This window comes from Ooceraea biroi, chromosome 14 (genome assembly GCF_003672135.1).
Source record: "Ooceraea biroi isolate clonal line C1 chromosome 14, Obir_v5.4, whole genome shotgun sequence".
Taxonomy (NCBI): Eukaryota; Metazoa; Arthropoda; class Insecta; order Hymenoptera; family Formicidae; genus Ooceraea; species Ooceraea biroi.
The window spans coordinates 7891344-7912374 of record NC_039519.1 but is presented as its reverse complement, the minus strand read 5'-3'; the positions used below and the strand labels follow the sequence as shown (position 1 = coordinate 7912374).

The 21031-nt window shown below is 39.9% G+C and overlaps 1 protein-coding gene across 1 annotated transcript; it reads left to right on the top strand.

Moving 5' to 3' along the window:
• The first annotated feature begins 10968 nt into the window (after window positions 1–10968).
• LOC105287981 lies at window positions 10969–15245 on the top strand. The gene is made up of 6 exons (XM_011353897.3): window positions 10969–11425; window positions 12798–12967; window positions 13045–13293; window positions 13365–13525; window positions 13585–13674; window positions 13753–15245. Exons 1-6 carry the CDS (start codon window positions 11301–11303, stop codon window positions 14830–14832), a joined length of 1875 nt encoding a protein of 624 aa, XP_011352199.1. The 5' UTR covers window positions 10969–11300; the 3' UTR covers window positions 14833–15245.
• The last annotated feature ends 5786 nt before the right edge of the window (window positions 15246–21031 follow it).

Below are 21031 nucleotides of genomic sequence, written 5' to 3'. Positions count from 1 at the left end.
GGAGGGTGAAGGGCGAGGAAGCAAGGAAGGAAGAGGCTAGCAACACCAGCAGCGTGGGCGGTGCCGATAGGCGGAGCAACGATGGCCCATCCTCGTTGCTCGACCCGAGTCACCCCACAGAAATTCTTCATCCCCGTCATTTCTCTCGTCGCTGATCCTTCCTCTCTCTTTCTCCTGCGTTTACCCACCACACGGGGTGTCACAGCGCGGCTATTCCGTTTCTATCCGCCACGCGGGTTGCTCGAACTTGCGGCAGGAAGGGCGAGGTGCGACCAGCAACGACAAAAGTGCAGGCGAAAGCCTTGCTCTCCTCGCTTTCGAGTTCGACACTTTGCATCGATCCTCTTTCGGTGAGCTGAGAGGCGTCGGCTCCCTCCTTGGCCTAATTCGTTCGCCGTCGCGTCGATCTATTGCACAAACCAGATATCAATGACGCTTTTTCTTCTTGAAACTATTGTAAAACGTATCAATGATTTTATCTTTTGAAACAATTATATATTGTTCATAAAATATTGTACATGAAATGGTACATGAAAATATTCATTTTTCGAGAAAACAACTTGATTTGTCTAAAAGTTCCTACTGATGGATTGTTAAAGAAACTTCGTGAAATTATATCTGTATTATCTTAATAATATTCATATATTAATCTTGAAAATATTTTTTATTTAAAACATCTAATTATCTTATTATTGTACAATATATGTAAAAGTCTATATTTTTATATAATTTATATCAGCTGTTTAAAAACTTTTTAAATAATTGCATTTTGTTGTCATACTTAAGTTTTATTTATTTCACACATTTTTGATAGATAGATGTACTTTTCTGAATAATAAGAAATGTAACTTGAATGAACAAATTATTTCTTAATAAAATAGAAAGCTACTATTTTCGAAATCAAAGTTTACAATACAATTAATTCGATTACGCGAAATAATTATTTCTCATGAAACATTTTTACGTTGGAGTGATCTCCATGGCAACCATTTTCCGACACCGGTAGAAAACTGTGGTAGCAGTTAGACGCAACAAATATCGAAATGAGAAAAATGGCCGGCACCCCAGCGACCGTGGAAATCCAATTTTCTCCCCCAGGCGCGAAAGCACGTGCAAAATGGCGCTGCAGTTACGGCGCTACTCGCGCCCGCGCGACCAACGCTTATTAAAAAAGCATTTATTTAGAAATATCCGGCGTGCGAAAGGTGAAAGCGCCGGCGGTGAAATGCATTGTAAAGGCGCCCCGTGAGAGAGCGGCGCGAGTCGCATCGGTCGCTCATAAAGGGTGTCGAACGAGGAGAACGTAGGTGGATGAGGACGCGCGGGGGTAAGGGGGAAAACACGGGATTTCGGTCCCGCGAGGGGTCGACGAATGGGGTGGCGAGTAAGTACCGAGTATGGATTCGGCGGGAGCCAATAGGGGTGCATGATGTCCTCCCTCGTTCGAGAGAGAAACGCCAATCGGGTGTTCTCGCCGGTGGCGTAGCTCTCGGCGAAACCGGCTGCTGAGGGGTGAGGGGTGAAAAGAGGATGAGGGTGGGGAGCGAGGGGGAGGCAGGGGTGGCGTGGCGGTTCGACGGCTCTACCTGCTTGCTTGCCTGGCTGATAAAGACAGACAGACAGACAGACTCCCCTGTCTTCCGCGTTAGGTCACGCCGACTTTTCCTAAGACGAAGATTCCCGGGGTGTGTGCAACTCAACTCCACTGTCGTCTCGGCAGCAGCCACCTACCATTACTGTTCTCACTTACACCCACTTTACCGGCGACGATGCGCCCCGACGCCTTTCTTCGGATCATACCGTTGCCCTTTAAACATTCGCCTCGCTTCCTTCCTCCCATCGGTATCAATGCCCCCCTCGCGTAATTAACCGAAGAGGAACATAAATTACATTCCACCGAGATAGGGACCAGGTCCATCTTTATCGTTATGTAGATGTGGGAACTTCGAACGATGGCGAATGGCTGGGATGGAATATTTCGTGCAATAATATCTTACAATCTGTACAAAGCCGTTTATAATTCGCATTGTAATAGCTTCGGCTGTTTCATTCTTGATCCGATCTGAATTAAGTTTCTTATTGTATATAACATGATCATATTTCTCCAAAGAGTATAATTATTCCAAGCAAAAATTACATTGATATCATTATTACGTGAGCCGTTGTCCCATGAGGTTTAGTTGCTGTGAACTCTACAAATCGACTTAGTGTTTTAAAAATGAATTGATTTACGGTGTTTTTAATTAGTGACGTGCAACTGTAAGTACAGGATTTTAATGTTTATAGATATTATAATAGTTCATTGAACATGTGGTTTGGTTTTCAGTTTGAAATTAACGACTTTTGCGCCCACAATGCGTCCATATTTCAAATATTGTTGACGAAACTATTAACGTAATCTACACATGGTTTGATAAGGACGAGAAACCTTGGTCGAAACGTCACGTTAATAAATAAAGTGAGCTTGCCAATCGATGGTCGAATAATCTTTCATTGTTCAAAAATTACATTGTTTGTCTTGATACTTATAATAATTCATGGAAACGTTTACTTGCTCCATTAACTTCGCAAATTGATCTCGTCACACTCGCAACGTTTTATTGACAAATCTCAAACTACAGAGAATTTGATTCGGGTCTGAAGCGTAACGGCCGAAGACTTAATTCGTTGTTTGCCATGCGACGAGTTTAGCGTTGGCGCACGTGTCACGCCATATGACGAGCGTGTATATCACAGTGTCGCACGCAAGCACTTACGCGACACTCGAGAGAGTTCAAGCTCAAACATTGACGCAAAGTACATGTCAATACAATACTCCAATGGTGATCCAACGATCGACTAAGAAAAAATTTCCCTCACCAATAACTTAACAAGAAAATCAAGAATACGTATAATCTCTATTTATACTTTATTTTCATTTAATTTATGTGCGGTATAAAATATTAAAACTAAATTATATTTTTACTGTTCACGTAGAAATGTAAAATGCTAAATTTCAAGAAGCGAATGAAACTATTTTATAATATATGATAAGTTGTAAATTGTATATTTTATATAATACTATTCTTAAATTACACTATATTTTATTGACACTTTACTAACATTAAGTTTGTATTTTTTCATGAGCAAAACTTATCGAATAAGTCACTTGTCGCTAATTTATTACTTCTCGTTATTCCCTATCTTAATCTCGACTGATGCAATTCAACGTTTTTATTCAATTATCCCAATGCTGTGATATCTTGTACTGAAAAATTCCTATTCGCCATACAAGTCGCTATTTTTTTCAACGTCAACGCAAACGCAGCAGACAACCAAAAATATTCAACCGTACAAAAAGCAGACAGAAAAACAGACCACTATGACGCTGTCACTCTATCAAATTCATTTCTGGGCACGTATATCCGCGCACGTAGTCCGACACGTATACGAGCGGCGTTCCATTGCCGCGCGCTTCCGCGTCTAAAAATAAAGAAGGTAGCTCGGTGTTATAGTCGAGTAATCTCGTTTCCATCACTTTGCAAAGTGAAACTCCGCGCCGCTGGTCCGAGCGATTACGCTCCCTCCGTCGCTCGTACCCGCTCCACAGTCGTCCTCCCGCCCCCTCCGCGCCCCTAAGTTTCTCCACCGCGAGGGGAGTTACCCCGGACAATATATCAGTTTACAATGATAAAAAGCAAACACGGGAAATAACGCGAGGAATTACTGAGCCAAACAATATGTCCCCTGTCTCTGGAGAGACGGGGTATATTCCGAATGGACCGCCCGCGCCCCGGCCTAGCAGCAGCCGACGGAGGGTGCACCGCGCGCATCCCCCTCACGGTACTACAATCGCGGCACCGTTTTATTTCGCACGGGGACGACACCGAAAATTGTCTCATTATCGCGAGTTCAAATGATCCGGCCGCCAATATCGACGCTTCATTAAAGCGTCGCTGGTTCCGCGAGATAATTAAAAGTATCTCTGGTGAGCTTCAAACCACCAAGGACTGCAATTAACAACTCTGTTAACAACAAGTCAATATAATTATTAACGACTCTGCATAATGTGTAGCTACTAGTTCCTAAATAAGAACTATTAATTTTTGCAAATTACTTTTAGCATCATAATTATATTATACAGGGTGATTCGTATAAAGTGACCGATTTAATTATTAGTGAAATTTGAAGACATGAAAAAAGAGTTTATACTGATATGTTCAGTACAAAGGGGGACACCATATAACGGATACGATTATTTTATGAGTGGAGGCGTTGAGGACATTTCAAAGTCAACTTCTTTTTTTTAATGGGATGCTGTATTTTTTATTTTATAGGATAGTAGCCCTTTTTAATATAAATTTAATGATACATTACATAAAAACATTCAAGGTCAATCAAGGCCAAATTCCTTTTCATCATATAAATAAAATATCTTATAATTAAGTATACAGGGTGTCCCGAATTTAAATGTCCAAACTTCGGGAGCGTGTAGGGGATGATAAATGAAAAATAAAAAGTCCTTTAGAGATATGCTCGTTTTTACTTCGTTTTGGAAAAATCGCAAAAAAGAAAACGTAGATTTCACACTTATTTATTCATGTTGTCACTTGCTTAATGTAAATGTAGATATTGTTCAAAATGTTGGCCTCTTGCTGCAATGCAAGCATTGCATCTAGTACGGACAGCTGGTGTCGCAGCCAAACACTGATCTGGTGATATTTGGTGCACTGCAGCCACGGTTCGGTCTCTTAATTGCTCTCTTGAGTTGACTGGCAACGAATAAACTTCCTGCTTCAGGGCCCCCCACACAAAGAAGTCCACTGGTGTCAGATCAGGTGATCGAGGTGGCCAAGATACTACTCCTCCACGTCCAATCCATCTTCGTGGATAATGCCTGTCTAGCCAAGCTCGAGTAGTTCTGCCACAATGAGCTGGACACCCATCGAGCTGGAACCACATCTCATCCGTTGTTGCAGGTGGATGTCTTCTAAATAATTACGGAAGTCTGTCCCCAACAAATCTGTATATCCGGCTGCGTTTAATCGAAAACCATATCAGCATATTCAACGTTAGAACATGTACGCGGCATTGTGACAGGAGTAATTCACTCGATGGCTTCTGATGAGTAACTGACGAATTTATAGGAGAGAAGCAGAAATGTAAACAAACAAAGGAAGTGCGAGAGTATGCGCGGCGCCGATTTTCAAACAGAAGAATTCCGGAGCGACGAGTCATCGCTGCATGAAATCTACGTTTTCTTTTTTGCGATTTTTCCAAAACGAAGTAAAAACGAGCGTATCTCTAAAGGACTTTTTATTTTTCATTTATCATCCCCTACACGCTCCCGAAGTTTGGACATTTAAATTCGGGACACCCTGTAAATCCTACTGCCTTATTGCTCACAATAAAACATCCTATATTAAGTACCGCCAACTATTTTTCAATTGCCGACGATCAAGGTACGAAGAACGGCTAAAAATTGGTACCTTCGCGCTCGTGGATGCCTCTTGGCGGGTGGTGCTCATACGAGCACCGCCTAGTGAGGTAAACTCAAGTGTCTACGGCATAAAAGCGCCGTGGTAGTGCGGAGTAGTAGGACTGGGTGCGGACGGAGGGTAAAGGAGTCAGCCCAGGCAAGCAGACAGGGATACTAGCTCGAGGGGGTGGCTCTTCCTCAATCCGAGCATTTCGTAGGCGATGTGCTTCCAGCCAGAACCCGGTTCGCCTCGCACACGCTCGTGTTCCGCATTCTTCCGTTCCTCTCTCTCTTTATCTGCTTCCCTCTCGCTTTCCGTCTTTCTCTTATATTGTTTTCGCTATTCGCAGATTCGAGATAAGGTCTGTCTCCCTTGCTCTCAACGCTGCATGCACACAAGCCACCGGCAAGAAGTAGACAATTCACAATTAGCAAACACAAACAGAGCTACGAGTGGCTTCAAGTTGCCTGGGACGCGGTGGCAGCGGGCTTAGCCGGAAGCGGTAGGGTAGAGGCTTCTGGGATGCGAAGCGACTAGCTCGGCGGTCCCCGAGCGTCAGCCTCCACCACGAAATCCTCATCTTCTCCTCCTGTCCTGGCCCGGTGAAAACATGCGTATACAGGGTAATACGCAAGTAGCTGTCTTATACATATTTAAATAACCCGATAATCTTACGTTATATACACTGTAAGAGACACGTAGCGCAAACTGAGCAACTACTTTAAGACTGTACCGGAGAAAATTGTACTAATAAGAGAAGAATATTCTTCTCGATATTGAAATCAATCTCAACATACTTTCAAATCCAGAATTTTATTTTTTGTGTCAATATACGTTAAAATAATTTTTCTTTTATATTCTTATGATATACTTTAGATTCAACATCCACAGAATACAAACTAACGTTTTCATTTAAAATATTAAAAACTTAATCTTAATAAATTTAATGAATCTAACTTCGAGATAACAAAGAGAAAGAGAGAGAGAGAGAAAAGAGAGCATTGTTTAATAATATTATATGTTATCTAATGACTTTTATATACGCATTATTTCAAATACAATCAATGTAAAAATTAATTTAATAAATAACAGAAATGTCGACAATATGTGTTTATCGGTTTAGCAGTACACCCGGTATACACGCGCGCATCGGCTCTCACCGTTGCGTTGGAACACTTGAAGCTCCGACCAGTTACGGCAACAATAGGCTTTGTCTTCGCGCCGTCGGCGCTCGCAAATTGGTAGAAATCTTGATTAAAGGTGCAATTCTCTCCGCTGCTGACTGCGGCAGCAAATATGAATTGCACCCCCGATGCTCCCGTCTCTTCTAAGTCAGATGAAAATGGAAGAAAACGTGTGCCGCATTGTGCTTAATCGCACACGATGTACACTGAGAATGTCAATGATTGCATTGTCATTGTTGTATGCAAAGCGGAGATGCCTTTTACGATAAACGAAATGTTTCGATGACCAAACTTCGATGATGGATGTACTGAGATTTTATCCTCGACTACCAAACTTTTATATTTGCAAATATTTATTTCATTATAATTAAATATTTATTAGCATAAATAATTTTAATAAAAATGGAAAACCAAAATTTAATGAAATGAGATTGAGAGAATCGGCGTTAATAGCAAGCCACAAGCTAATATGTATGACTGGGCGAGAGTTTGTAAGTTCTTCCCTTTACATGGTGTATATATTGACCATTACATTAAAAATAATCCTATTTTTGGATTATGTGCCGATTTCGATTCAATGATGCAGAAGAAATGAATAAGGGGGCCGACAAAATAGCGGAGAAATGGAATATAATAATGCCTCGTGTATGACAGATGCGACAAAGAGCCTGTCGCCATAATCCGCCTAAACAGTTTACCTATGTGATGCCTGCAATAGTATTCTGATGACATTCGTGTAGTCGAACGCGTCTTATGCGTCAGGAATCCTTAATAATCTCCGGCTTTCTTTATTCGATTGTCTACAGTTGTTTCTAAGCAAATTTTTCTTATTTTATAGATTAAGGGGATGCTGGAGCTGCTAGTGAACTTCTTCGCGATGGTGCTGCCATCGCACAATATTTGCACAATAAAATGTTTTTTTACAACAATTTGGCAATTTGTACGCACAAAATCGCTGTTGAGCGGCGTTTGGACACAATTAAGAAATATGAGGATGCTTTTCGAAGTGACTTTAGAAGCGTCATAAAAGAGAATTCTGTGTTTTCCTGTATTCTAACCTCTAATCCTAAAGGAAAACACAGAATTCTCTTTTATGACGCTTCTAAAGTCACTTCGAAAAGCAGTCTCATATTCCTTAATTGTGTCCAAACACCGCTCAACAGCGATTTTGTGCGTACAAATTGCCAAATTTTTGTAAAAAAACATTTTATTGTGCAAATATTGTGCGATGACAGCACCATCGCGAAGAAGTTCACTAGCAGCTCCAGCATCCCCTTAAGGGGAAGCTGGAGTTGCTAGTGAACTATTTTTTCACTATAGCGATGGTAATTGCAGTTTCGAAAATTCTCTTTATTGCTTGTGCAGAATAAAAAATCCTTCTCCACAAATGAAGTATAGGTAGAAAGAAAGTCCGCTCTACAGGACTTTATATTCCAAATGGAAAAAAGTGAAAAACTTGCATTTGTCTTTTCTAACTTTTTTCCATTTTGAATATAAAGTCCTGTAGAGCGGACTTTCTTTCTATCTATACTTCATTTGTGGAGAAGGATTTTTTATTCTGCACAAGCAATAAAGAGAATTTTCGAAACTGCAATTACCATCGCTATAGTGAAAAAATAGTTCACTAGCAACTCCAGCTTCCCCTTAAGGGAATGCTGGAGCTGCTAGTGAACTTCTTCGCGATGGTGCTGCCATCGCACAATTTTGCACAATAAAATGCTTTTTACAACAATTTGGCAATTTGTACGCACAAAATCGCTGTTGAGCGGCGTTTGGACACAATTAAGAAATATGAGGATGCTTTTCGAAGTGACTTTAGAAGCGTCATAAAAGAGAATTCTGTGTTTTCCTGTATTCTAACCTCTAATCCTAAAGGAAAACACAGAATTCTCTTTTATGACGCTTCTAAAGTCACTTCGAAAAGCAGTCTCATATTCCTTAATTGTGTCCAAACACCGCTCAACAGCGATTTTGTGCGTACAAATTGCCAAATTTTTGTAAAAAAACATTTTATTGTGCAAATATTGTGCGATGGCAGCACCATCGCGAAGAAGTTCACTAGCAGCTCCAGCATCCCCTTAAGGGGAAGCTGGAGTTGCTAGTGAACTATTTTTTCACTATAGCGATGGTAATTGCAGTTTCGAAAATTCTCTTTATTGCTTGTGCAGAATAAAAAATCCTTCTCCACAAATGAAGTATAGGTAGAAAGAAAGTCCGCTCTACAGGACTTTATATTCAAAATGGAAAAAAGTGAAAAACTTGCATTTGTCTTTTCTAACTTTTTTCCATTTTGAATATAAAGTCCTGTAGAGCGGACTTTCTTTCTATCTATACTTCATTTGTGGAGAAGGATTTTTTATTCTGCACAAGCAATAAAGAGAATTTTCGAAACTGCAATTACCATCGCTATAGTGAAAAAATAGTTCACTAGCAACTCCAGCTTCCCCTTAATATATTATAAAATTCTCTCTTTCTTACTATTTTAAAAACTATTTTATATTATATTCTTTTCCTTTTGTCAACGAAATTGAATGATTTTCAACTGTACATTATCGCAATTGCGAATGTGCATAGAGTTGCCGCAGGCTTCACATTCATGTTTATTCTATACTAACCTCACAAAACAGAGTCAATTTACATAACGATAATTGAGACGTACGAAAGGACTTTGTTGAATTAATCTCGATGTGTATAACAAATCTATAGATATAGAAAAAATATCTACAGATTACCTTTTAATTATTGTAGAACTACTTACTTGAGCGTAAAAATCATGTCTAATCAGTTGTTGAGCCGTATTTCTACTGCACTTTTTAAACAAAATAGGGGAGACTCGTAACGGAATTTTTGGGAACTAATTGACTGTCACGAAGGCACGAAGACGCCTGCGTTACCACAACCCGATTAACATACTGGCGTCTATCTTACCAACATGATAATACAGATCGCTGACGTTCTCGACATCATCATTCGGTAATATGATGTCTATGCATCACCAGAGAGAAACCTGAGAGCGGCCACCAGCCTCCTGACGTTTGGCGCCGCCTGACAAAGTGGACGTGAACTAGTTCGTTACGCTCGGTAATGATACAAGTGAGCATTTTCCAGCGGTACGGAAAATGCATACCATGAATAGCTACAATTCGGCGTGAAGCGCGGTAGTCCAGTGGCTAAGCGCGAAACTCGTATTTTGCCATCCGCGCAAGTTGGGTTTGAAACCGAGTTGTGATAATTTTTTTTCGGATTTTTGTTTCTTTGTGTTTGCATTATATTTTTTTATTATGTAAATAATGATTTATTATGTTTTATTATATTTTGGAGGTATACGTATATAATGAGACATAGGCCGGTATTCATAGTCGAATCTTATATTTAAGACCGTCTTAAGTGTATCTTCAGATACTCCATAGCCAATGAAATGATCCATACAGCATCTGCAGATAAACTTAAGACGGTCTTAAATATAAGATTCGACTATGAATACCGGCCATAAACATATACATTTAACATTTGTAAACTTTTTATTTATTTATATAGTTTGTATACTGTCGAGTGTTTATTTATTATAAAATTCTGGCATGACTGTACAGTGTTGCGGATGGAAAATTTATATAAAAGCATTTATGTTTTTTATGTACAGTCATGCCAGAATTTTATAATAAATAAACACTCGACAGTATACAAACTATATAAATAAATAAAAAGTTTACAAATGTTAAATGTATATGTTTATGTCTCATTATATACGTATACCTCCAAAATATAATAAAACATAATAAATCATTATTTACATAATAATTTATTATTTATATAATAAAAAAATATAATGTAAACACAAAGAAACAAAAATCCGAAGAAAAAAAATTATCACAACTCGGTCTCGAACCCAACGTGCGCGGATGGCAAAATACGAGTCTCGCGCTTAGCCACTGGACTACTGCGCTTCACGCCGAATTGTAGCTATTCATGGTACTTTTCGTACCGCTGGAAAATGCTTACTTTTAGATGTAAATTTTTCCGAAACCAAGGCTCATACACCCAAACCCTCGAACACGACATTAATATTTTTACCTTCCCTTTCGAACGCACTATGACTCGTTCGAAAGTAGAGTTTACATGGGAAAGCTTCCTTGTGAATAGTTTGGACACGAATCATGTATCATTACCGAGCGTAACGAACTAGTTCGCGTTCACTTTGTCAGGCGGCGCGTCAAACGTCAGGAATGTGCCCGTGGAGGCTGGTGGCCGCTCTCAGGTTTCTCTCTGCCGAGCGTAACGACCTAGTTCACGTCCACTTTGTCAGGCGGCGCGTCAAACGTCAGGAAATGTGCCCGTGGAGGCTGGTGGCCGCTCTCAGGTTTCTCTCTGGCATCACACTGTCAAGTCAGGCCAGGTTGAGCTAGGTAATAACGCTATCGGATGTGTTTTTCTAATTCGGTGCGCGATTCGTTTGTACTTCACGCTAGCTAAACAATATTACAATTTGTAAAGAATTGCAGCGATAACATACACGCGAGATGAAATTTTCTTAACAAAGCGAGCGTCTTACTCTTTTGCACGTGAGGTGAAGACAAAAAGAAACAATTCATGTGGGTCTCCGAACGTCAATAGTCTCGACCGTCTCAGCTACTTCGTGAAAGTAATAATAATAGAAACCATGGAGATAATTTCGGCCGAGATCATGGACGAGGGTATCGAGAAGGTTCAACAGACTAGTCCACTGGTGCAGATAGTACGAGTCCCAGTGAAGCACGCCAATCTAGGAATACGAAGTCACGCCATGTAAGAACTGCGAGAGAGTGATCCTTGTGATCCATACACATGCACATGTTTTTTTTCATTTATTAGGTTGTTCATTAAGTTCTGCGGTTTTTTGCTCTAAATTAAAACATAAATCTATTGTACTTACACATTTATTCAATCTAGAATGTGTTGTCCATCTTGATCGACCACCTTCTGCCAACGTTCTGGAAGGGACATAATGCCGCGTTTGTAGAAGTCGCGCGACTTCTGCGCGAAAAAGTCCTCCAAGTACGTTTGAATATCGTCCACTGAATTAAAGCGCTGCTCGTCGAGATTGTTTTGGAGTGACCGGAACAGATGGTAATCCGACGGCGCAAGGTCTGGGGAGTACGGTGGGTGCTGCATGACTTCCCAGCCAAAGCACTTCAACTTTTTCTTGGTCACCAAAGCAGTGTGTGGTTTGACGTTGTCGTGGTGGAAGACAACGCCCTTCCTGTTCGCCAATTCCGGCCGCTTCTCCGCCACTGCCTGCTTCAATTTTTCTAACTGAGCGCAATACTTCTCGGCGTCGATGGTCTGACCGCGCGGAAGCAGCTCGAAGTACAGGACGCCTCGCCAATCCCACCACCCACTCAGCATCACTTTCTTCGGATGCAAATCCGCTTTGGCAACCGATTGTGACGACTCACCCGGACCGCACCATGACCGCTTGCGTCGAATGTTGTTATATACCACCCATTTTTCATCTCCCGTGACCACCCGTTTGAGAAAGGCCTCCAGCGAGTTCCATTTCAGCAGGGATTCACAGATCATGAGGCGGTCCAAAATGTTCTTTTCGGTGAGCTCGTGAGGGACCCAAACATCTGCTTTTTTCGACATCCCAAGCCGCTTTAATCGCTGCGCAACCGTTGTATGGGCGATGTCGAAGCGCTCCGCGCTCTCCCGCGTCGTCAGGTGTCGGTCTGCTTTGATTGCGGCCACGATTTGGTCGTCGTCAGTGGTGGATGGACGACCGGAGCGAGCAGCATCGGAGACGTTCACATCTCCGGAACGAAAGCGCGCAAACCAACGCTGACAAGTGTCAGAGCTTATGGCCGAGTCCCCGTACACGCCACATATCTCACGTTGCGCGTCCGTCGCTTTTACTCCTTTGCGGAAGAAAAATAGCAAAATGTGCCGAAAATGCACCTTTTGATCCTCCATTTTCAATGAATAGCGCGTACACACAACACGTCAAAACACAACAAAGACTCTGGCGAAATGTCAAGCGTTGTCTAACCCGTCACGGAGTGTGCGGCAATCCGCGGTTCAGGCGATGCATGCTATCTTTTTCAATGGACAAACGCTATCTATCGAGAAAACCGCAGAACTTAATGAACAACCTAATATCAAGCTGTCTTTCACTCTCCAGGGACATGAGCACCATGGTAGAACTCACGTCGTTCAGCACGCTCGGCAAGATACAGCCATTCCTGGTGACCATCACGACCACTGCGGCTCTGCTGGTAGATCTGCACTGTCACTTGACGGACAGGGAGATCTGCGGCTACTTGGGTGGACACTGGGACATCAATTCACATAGTGCGTGTCGTAACTGCTGCATTTAATCCTACGTGCATTCAGAATGTTGATGATTAACTACGCTCGTGCTGTCGCAGATCTTTCCATAACGTGTGCATTTCCGTGTCGCTACTCCGGCAAGGATAAATCAGCCGCCGCAGCCGTGGAGGCTGAGATAGCGAGAGCCATGGAGTGGAAGCGCGTGACGCTGGTAGGCTGGTATCACTCTCACCCGCGCTCGCACGCGTCACCTTCGCTGCGGGACGTGGACTCGCAACTGGATTACCAGATCAAAATGAAGGGGCACAGTGATAACGGATACATACCATGCGTCGGATTGATATGTTGTTGGTATTCCAAAGACTTCCTCACAAGGTGTGCAACGGCTTTGTTATTATTATTGTTTCCTAATTTGTAGCTCCCTATAATATGGATGGCAATTGCTACGAGTCGAATTTTAACGTCTTTTGGTCCATGCCACCACCTGAGAACAGGCCCCACGAGTACCCTCGGCCCATGCTGCTCAGTTACACATTGTCGCAGGAGCATTTTCTTTCTCAGGACACACTGGAAGAGATTGTGAGTATTTTTTAATTAATTATTGGTTTTTAATTAATTATTATTATTTGCTTTCGCAGAGAAGATGCATAGAATATTACAAAAGCGAAGGTGGCATCGACTTCACTGCCAATTTTAATGGTAACACAACGTACCTAGAACGCTTAAGAGTGAGTACATTAACAAATAATGTGAAATGTCTGCAAGCGGACTCATCAAATATCGCATTAACGATCGTGTCTCGACAGTGTTCCCTAGCATCGAAATTGCCTGGCCGAAACAGATCAAACGGCTCGTACTGGGACGTGATCAGGGAGATGATCTGTCCAGGCTCGGAGGACGGCAACACGCCGGATTTCCTAGCCATGAAGTTCCCCTTGGTATCTGCCTCGGAATCGCTCGGGCCGCCTGGCGTCAGTCTTACAGCCAATAACGCCGTTTTCCTCACGCCGGTCAACTTCAAGCCCGACGGCGGCGCCATAATCACGCCTACGTCCAAGCCGTTCGTGCTGCAACCCTCGACGTCCCGCGACGGCATCAAGAAGGACAGTTTAGGCAACGACGCCGCGTCCATCACCCAGATAAAAGACGGCAACCCGGTCGTGAGTTCCAAGCACATTTCGCCGTCGGAGATCATACCGAGCTTCCAGTCGGGCGAGCTGACGGTGTCGGTGAAGAACGCCAAGTGCGACTACGATTTCGCGCCGACCGACTTCTCGAAACTGCCAAATTCCCTGGCTGGCGACGGCAGCGCTATCAATAAGACTCGAACGTCGACGAACACCGATTTCCCGTTAGCGGACATCACCCAGCAGATCACCAAGTTCTCCGACCTGACGAAGCTGGCGAACTTCTCCACTGCTGACCTGGCGAAGTTGTCCAGCTTCTCCATCGCGGACTTCACGCGTACCTCGTCGCCGTCACCGTCCGCGTACATGCGCCACATCGCCACGAACTTGTTCGGTCCGCTCGGCAAGATCCCGCCGGCGAAAGATGTGGATAACAACGAGCAACGTAAATCGACGGACTTCGTCACCGTCGATGCGGTACCGTCGCCGTTCAAGAGCGCCGTCAGCTCGTCGGACGCGTCTCAGCTTAGAGGCTTCTCAGCGAGCGCTGAGGATTATACGAGCGATCGCAAAAAATTGGACGCGCAACTCGACTCGAAGATCGGCAGACCGGGCGAGTATCAGGGAACGGAGGATCTGACAATCTCGAGCGTTAAACCCGATTTCGGGGGGCTGGACATGACGACGTTGCACAAAAAGCAACAATCATCGCAATCAGCTGACATGGGGGATTCCCTGAATCTTTCTAAGGATCGTTAGAAGGTGTAAGATGTACTTGCCTAGTGAAAAATCTCATTAATACTTAATTATATACTATTAAGAAAAAAATAATTATATACATAAAGATTTTGCATTTATCATCTCTGCTCATTTGTTTAACAAGCAATAAGAAATTTTATAAGAAATTATTTTAATATATAACGTAACGTCAATGAATTAATTGAATTGTATTTGATACATAAAACAATTTTTATGAAAACTATCGTATAATTGTGACTGTGTTTGGTATGAAGTTTTGTCTAATTTAATCTATCCATTACATAAACAATGACGGTAAAATTGTGATACGAGAAGTATTATATGATTAATGATATGAACATGATTATTATATTATAATTATATTATAATTTCGATAATTTCAACTGTACAGTATTAAATTGTGTTTAACAAAACTGCCTCGATTCCTAAGATTTCCCAACGATATTAAAAGCCACGTGTCTCCAATTCTTTTTTTCTAATAAACATAAGTTATTATATTTTGTTCTGCCTTAAGGTGATCCTGGAGTTGCTAGTGAATTATTTTTTCACTATAGCGACGGTAATTGCAGTTTCGAAAATTCTCTTTATTGCTTGTGCAGAATAAAAAATCCTTTTCCACAAATGAAGCATAGATAGAAAGAAAGTCCGCTATACAGGACTTTATATTCAAAATGGAAAAAAGTTAAAAACTTGCATTTGTCTTTTCTAACTTTTTTCCATTTTGAATATAAAGTCCTGTAGAGCGGGCTTTCTTTCTATCTATATTTCATTTGTGGAAAAGGATTTTTATTCTGCATAAGCAATAAAGAGAATTTTCGAAACTGCAATTACCATCGCTATAGTGAAAAAATAGTTCACTAGCAACTCCAGCTTCCCCTTAAGGTGATCCTGGAGTTGCTAGTGAACTATTTTTTCACTGTAGCGACGGTAATTGCAGTTTCGAAAATTCTCTTTATTGCTTATGCAGAATAAAAATCCTTTTCCACAAATGAAATATAGATAGAAAGAAAGCCCGCTCTACAGGACTTTATATTCAAAATGGAAAAAAGTTAAAAACTTGCATTTGTCTTTTCTAACTTTTTTCCATTTTGAATATAAAGTCCTGCAGAGCGGACTTTCTTTCTATCTATACTTCATTTGTAGAGAAGGATTTTTTATTCTGTACAAGCAATAAAGAGAATTTTCGAAACTGTAATTACCATCGCTATAGTGAAAAAATAGTTCACTAGCAACTCCAGCTTCCCCTTAAGGTGATCCTGGAGTTGCTAGTGAACTATTTTTTCACTATAGGGATGGTAATTGCAGTTTCGAAAATTCTCTTTATTGCTTGTGCAGAATAAAAAATCCTTCTCTACAAATGAAGTATAGATAGAAAGAAAGTCCGCTCTACAGGACTTTATATTCAAAATGGAAAAGAGTTAAAAACTTGCATTTGTCTTTTCTAACTTTTTTCCATTTTGAATATAAAGTCCTGTAGAGCGGACTTTCTTTCTATCTATACTTCATTTGTAGAGAAGGATTTTTTATTCTGCACAAGCAATAAAGAGAATTTTCGAAACTGTAATTACCATCCCTATAGTGAAAAAATAGTTCACTAGCAACTCCAGCTTCCCCTTAAGGTGATCCTGGAGTTGCTAGTGAACTATTTTTTCACTATAGCGATGGTAATTGCAGTTTCGAAAATTCTCTTTATTGCTTGTGCAGAATAAAAAATCCTTTTCCACAAATGAAGTATAGGTAGAAAGAAAGTCCGCTCTACAGGACTTTATATTCAAAATGGAAAAGAGTTAAAACCTTGCATTTGTCTTTTCTAACTTTTTTCCATTTTGAATATAAAGTCCTGTAGAGCGGACTTTCTTTCTATCTATACTTCATTTGTGGAAAAGGATTTTTTATTCTGCACAAGCAATAAAGAGAATTTTCGAAACTGCAATTACCATCGCTATAGTGAAAAAATAGTTTACTAGCAACTCCAGGATCACCTTAAGGGGAAGCTGGAGTTGCTAGTGAACTATTTTTTCACTATAGGGATGGTAATTGCAGTTTCGAAAATTCTCTTTATTGCTTGTGCAGAATAAAAAATCCTTCTCCACAAATGAAGTATAGGTAGAAAGAAAGCCCGCTCTACAGAACTTTATATTCAAAATGGAAAAGAGTTAAAACCTTGCATTTGTCTTTTCTAACTTTTTTCCATTTTGAATATAAAGTCCTGTAGAGCGGACTTTCTTTCTATCTATACTTCATTTGTGGAAAAGGATTTTTTATTCTGCACAAGCAATAAAGAGAATTTTCGAAACTGCAATTACCATCGCTATAGTGAAAAAATAGTTTACTAGCAACTCCAGGATCACCTTAAGGGGAAGCTGGAGTTGCTAGTGAACTATTTTTTCACTATAGCGATGGTAATTACAGTTTCGAAAATTCTCTTTATTGCTTGTGCAGAATAAAAAATCCTTCTCTACAAATGAAGTATAGATAGAAAGAAAGTCCGCTCTGCAGGACTTTATATTCAAAATGGAAAAAAGTTAGAAAAGACAAATGCAAGGTTTTAACTCTTTTCCATTTTGAACATAAAGTCCTGTAGAGCGGGCTTTCTTTCTACCTATACTTCATTTGTGGAGAAGGATTTTTTATTCTGCACAAGCAATAAAGAGAATTTTCGAAACTGCAATTACCATCGCTATAGTGAAAAAATAGTTCACTAGCAACTCCAGGATCACCTTAAGGGGAAGCTGGAGTTGCTAGTAAACTATTTTTTCACTATAGCGATGGTAATTGCAGTTTCGAAAATTCTCTTTATTGCTTGTGCAGAATAAAAAATCCTTCTCCACAAATGAAGTATAGGTAGAAAGAAAGCCCGCTCTACAGGACTTTATATTCAAAATGGAAAAGAGTTAAAACCTTGCATTTGTCTTTTCTAACTTTTTTCCATTTTGAATATAAAGTCCTGCAGAGCGGACTTTCTTTCTATCTATACTTCATTTGTAGAGAAGGATTTTTTATTCTGCACAAGCAATAAAGAGAATTTTCGAAACTGTAATTACCATCGCTATAGTGAAAAAATAGTTCACTAGCAACTCCAGCTTCCCCTTAAGGTGATCCTGGAGTTGCTAGTGAATTATTTTTTCACTATAGCGACGGTAATTGCAGTTTCGAAAATTCTCTTTATTGCTTGTGCAGAATAAAAAATCCTTTTCCACAAATGAAGCATAGATAGAAAGAAAGTCCGCTATACAGGACTTTATATTCAAAATGGAAAAAAGTTAAAAACTTGCATTTGTCTTTTCTAACTTTTTTCCATTTTGAATATAAAGTCCTGTAGAGCGGGCTTTCTTTCTATCTATATTTCATTTGTGGAAAAGGATTTTTATTCTGCATAAGCAATAAAGAGAATTTTCGAAACTGCAATTACCATCGCTATAGTGAAAAAATAGTTCACTAGCAACTCCAGCTTCCCCTTAAGGTGATCCTGGAGTTGCTAGTGAACTATTTTTTCACTGTAGCGACGGTAATTGCAGTTTCGAAAATTCTCTTTATTGCTTATGCAGAATAAAAATCCTTTTCCACAAATGAAATATAGATAGAAAGAAAGCCCGCTCTACAGGACTTTATATTCAAAATGGAAAAAGTTAAAAACTTGCATTTGTCTTTTCTAACTTTTTTCCATTTTGAATATAAAGTCCTGCAGAGCGGACTTTCTTTCTATCTATACTTCATTTGTAGAGAAGGATTTTTTATTCTGTACAAGCAATAAAGAGAATTTTCGAAACTGTAATTACCATCGCTATAGTGAAAAATAGTTCACTAGCAACTCCAGCTTCCCTTAAGGTGATCCTGGAGTTGCTAGTGAACTATTTTTTCACTATAGGGATGGTAATTGCAGTTTCGAAAATTCTCTTTATTGCTTGTGCAGAATAAAAAATCCTTCTCTACAAATGAAGTATAGATAGAAAGAAAGTCCGCTCTACAGGACTTTATATTCAAAATGGAAAAGAGTTAAAAACTTGCATTTGTCTTTTCTAACTTTTTTCCATTTTGAATATAAAGTCCTGTAGAGCGGACTTTCTTTCTATCTATACTTCATTTGTAGAGAAGGATTTTTTATTCTGCACAAGCAATAAAGAGAATTTTCGAAACTGTAATTACCATCCCTATAGTGAAAAAATAGTTCACTAGCAACTCCAGCTTCCCTTAAGGTGATCCTGGAGTTGCTAGTGAACTATTTTTTCACTATAGCGATGGTAATTGCAGTTTCGAAAATTCTCTTTATTGCTTGTGCAGAATAAAAAATCCTTCTCTACAAATGAAGTATAGATAGAAAGAAAGTCCGCTCTACAGGACTTTATATTCAAAATGGAAAAAAGTTAGAAAAGACAAATGCAAGGTTTTAACTCTTTTCCATTTTGAATATAAAGTCCTGTAGAGCGGGCTTTCTTTCTACCTATACTTCATTTGTGGAGAAGGATTTTTTATTCTGCACAAGCAATAAAGAGAATTTTCGAAACTGCAATTACCATCGCTATAGTGAAAAAATAGTTCACTAGCAACTCCAGGATCACCTTAAGGGGAAGCTGGAGTTGCTAGTAAACTATTTTTTCACTATAGCGATGGTAATTGCAGTTTCGAAAATTCTCTTTATTGCTTGTGCAGAATAAAAAATCCTTCTCCACAAATGAAGTATAGGTAGAAAGAAAGCCCGCTCTACAGAACTTTATATTCAAAATGGAAAAGAGTTAAAACCTTGCATTTGTCTTTTCTAACTTTTTTCCATTTTGAATATAAAGTCCTGCAGAGCGGACTTTCTTTCTATCTATACTTCATTTGTAGAGAAGGATTTTTTATTCTGCACAAGCAATAAAGAGAATTTTCGAAACTGTAATTACCATCGCTATAGTGAAAAAATAGTTCACTAGCAACTCCAGCTTCCCCTTAAGGTGATCCTGGAGTTGCTAGTAAACTATTTTTTCACTATAGCGATGGTAATTGCAGTTTCGAAAATTCTCTTTATTGCTTGTGCAGAATAAAAAATCCTTCTCCACAAATGAAGCATAGATAGAAAGAAAGCCCGCTCTACAGGACTTTATATTCAAAATGGAAAAAAGTTAAAAACTTGCATTTGTCTTTTCTAACTTTTTTCCATTTTGAATATAAAGTCCTGTAGAGCGGGCTTTCTTTCTATCTATATTTCATTTGTGGAAAAGGATTTTTATTCTGCACAAGCAATAAAGAGAATTTTCGAAACTGCAATTACCATCGCTATAGTGAAAAAATAGTTCACTAGCAACTCCAGCTTCCCCTTAAGGTGATCCTGGAGTTGCTAGTGAACTATTTTTTCACTATAGCGATGGTAATTGCAGTTTCGAAAATTCTCTTTATTGCTTGTGCAGAATAAAAAATCCCTTTCCACAAATGAAGTATAGATAGAAAGAAAGTCCGCTCTACAGGACTTTATATTCAAAATGGAAAAAAGTTAGAAAAGACAAATGCAAGGTTTTAACTCTTTTCCATTTTGAGTATAAAGTCCTGTAGAGCGGGCTTTCTTTCTATCTATACTTCATTTGTGGAGAAGGATTTTTTATTCTGCACAAGCAATAAAGAGAATTTTCGAAACTGCAATTACCATCGCTATAGTGAAAAAATAGTTCACTAGCAACTCCAGCTTCCCCTTAATAAAACAATCTTTAACGCAAGTACGTTAGAAAATTGATGCATTATTCTACGGACGTTAAGTAATAATTACGGAATTGTTTATACAGCGTTACCTGAAGAAATTTGCAGGGTATCAAATGCGCCCGCACATACAGGAAGTTTCAAAAGCGCAATGCGAGTTCAGCGCATGCGAATTTACTCCCACCCTGCTCACTTCACGCTTGTTGATATTGCGCTCGAGGAAAGTGCATTTCGAGGTTAGAACATGCGAGTTCATGGAATGCGTAGCTCCTCATCGTGAGAATTAATTCCGGATGATCAGGATGTTTCGATCAATAAGGTGTGCGGTCTCCACGCTGCATCGCGTGAGGGATCATCGTTGTTTGCAGACGAGCAGCCAACGATTGTCAGAGCCTACCGAAGAATATGAATGTAAGTGTGGTTGAAAAAAATTAATAGGTTATTTAATTGTCAGTCGAGGTATTTAATATTTATTTAGTTTTATTTTCATTTATTATTAATTTACCTTTTGTACTTAAGATGGTCTTAA

What these genes read in the sequence shown, in the direction of transcription:
- LOC105287981 (XM_011353897.3), top strand. Translation starts at nt 11,301, where the DNA reads ATGGAGATAATTTCGGCCGAGATCATGGACGAGGGTATCGAGAAGGTT. An exon ending in GGAATACGAAGTCACGCCAT is followed by an intron (nt 11,426 to 12,797) that starts GTAAGAACTGCG and finishes TTCACTCTCCAG; the next exon opens with GGACATGAGCACCATGGTAG. An exon ending in AGGACACACTGGAAGAGATT is followed by an intron (nt 13,526 to 13,584) that starts GTGAGTATTTTT and finishes TTGCTTTCGCAG; the next exon opens with AGAAGATGCATAGAATATTA.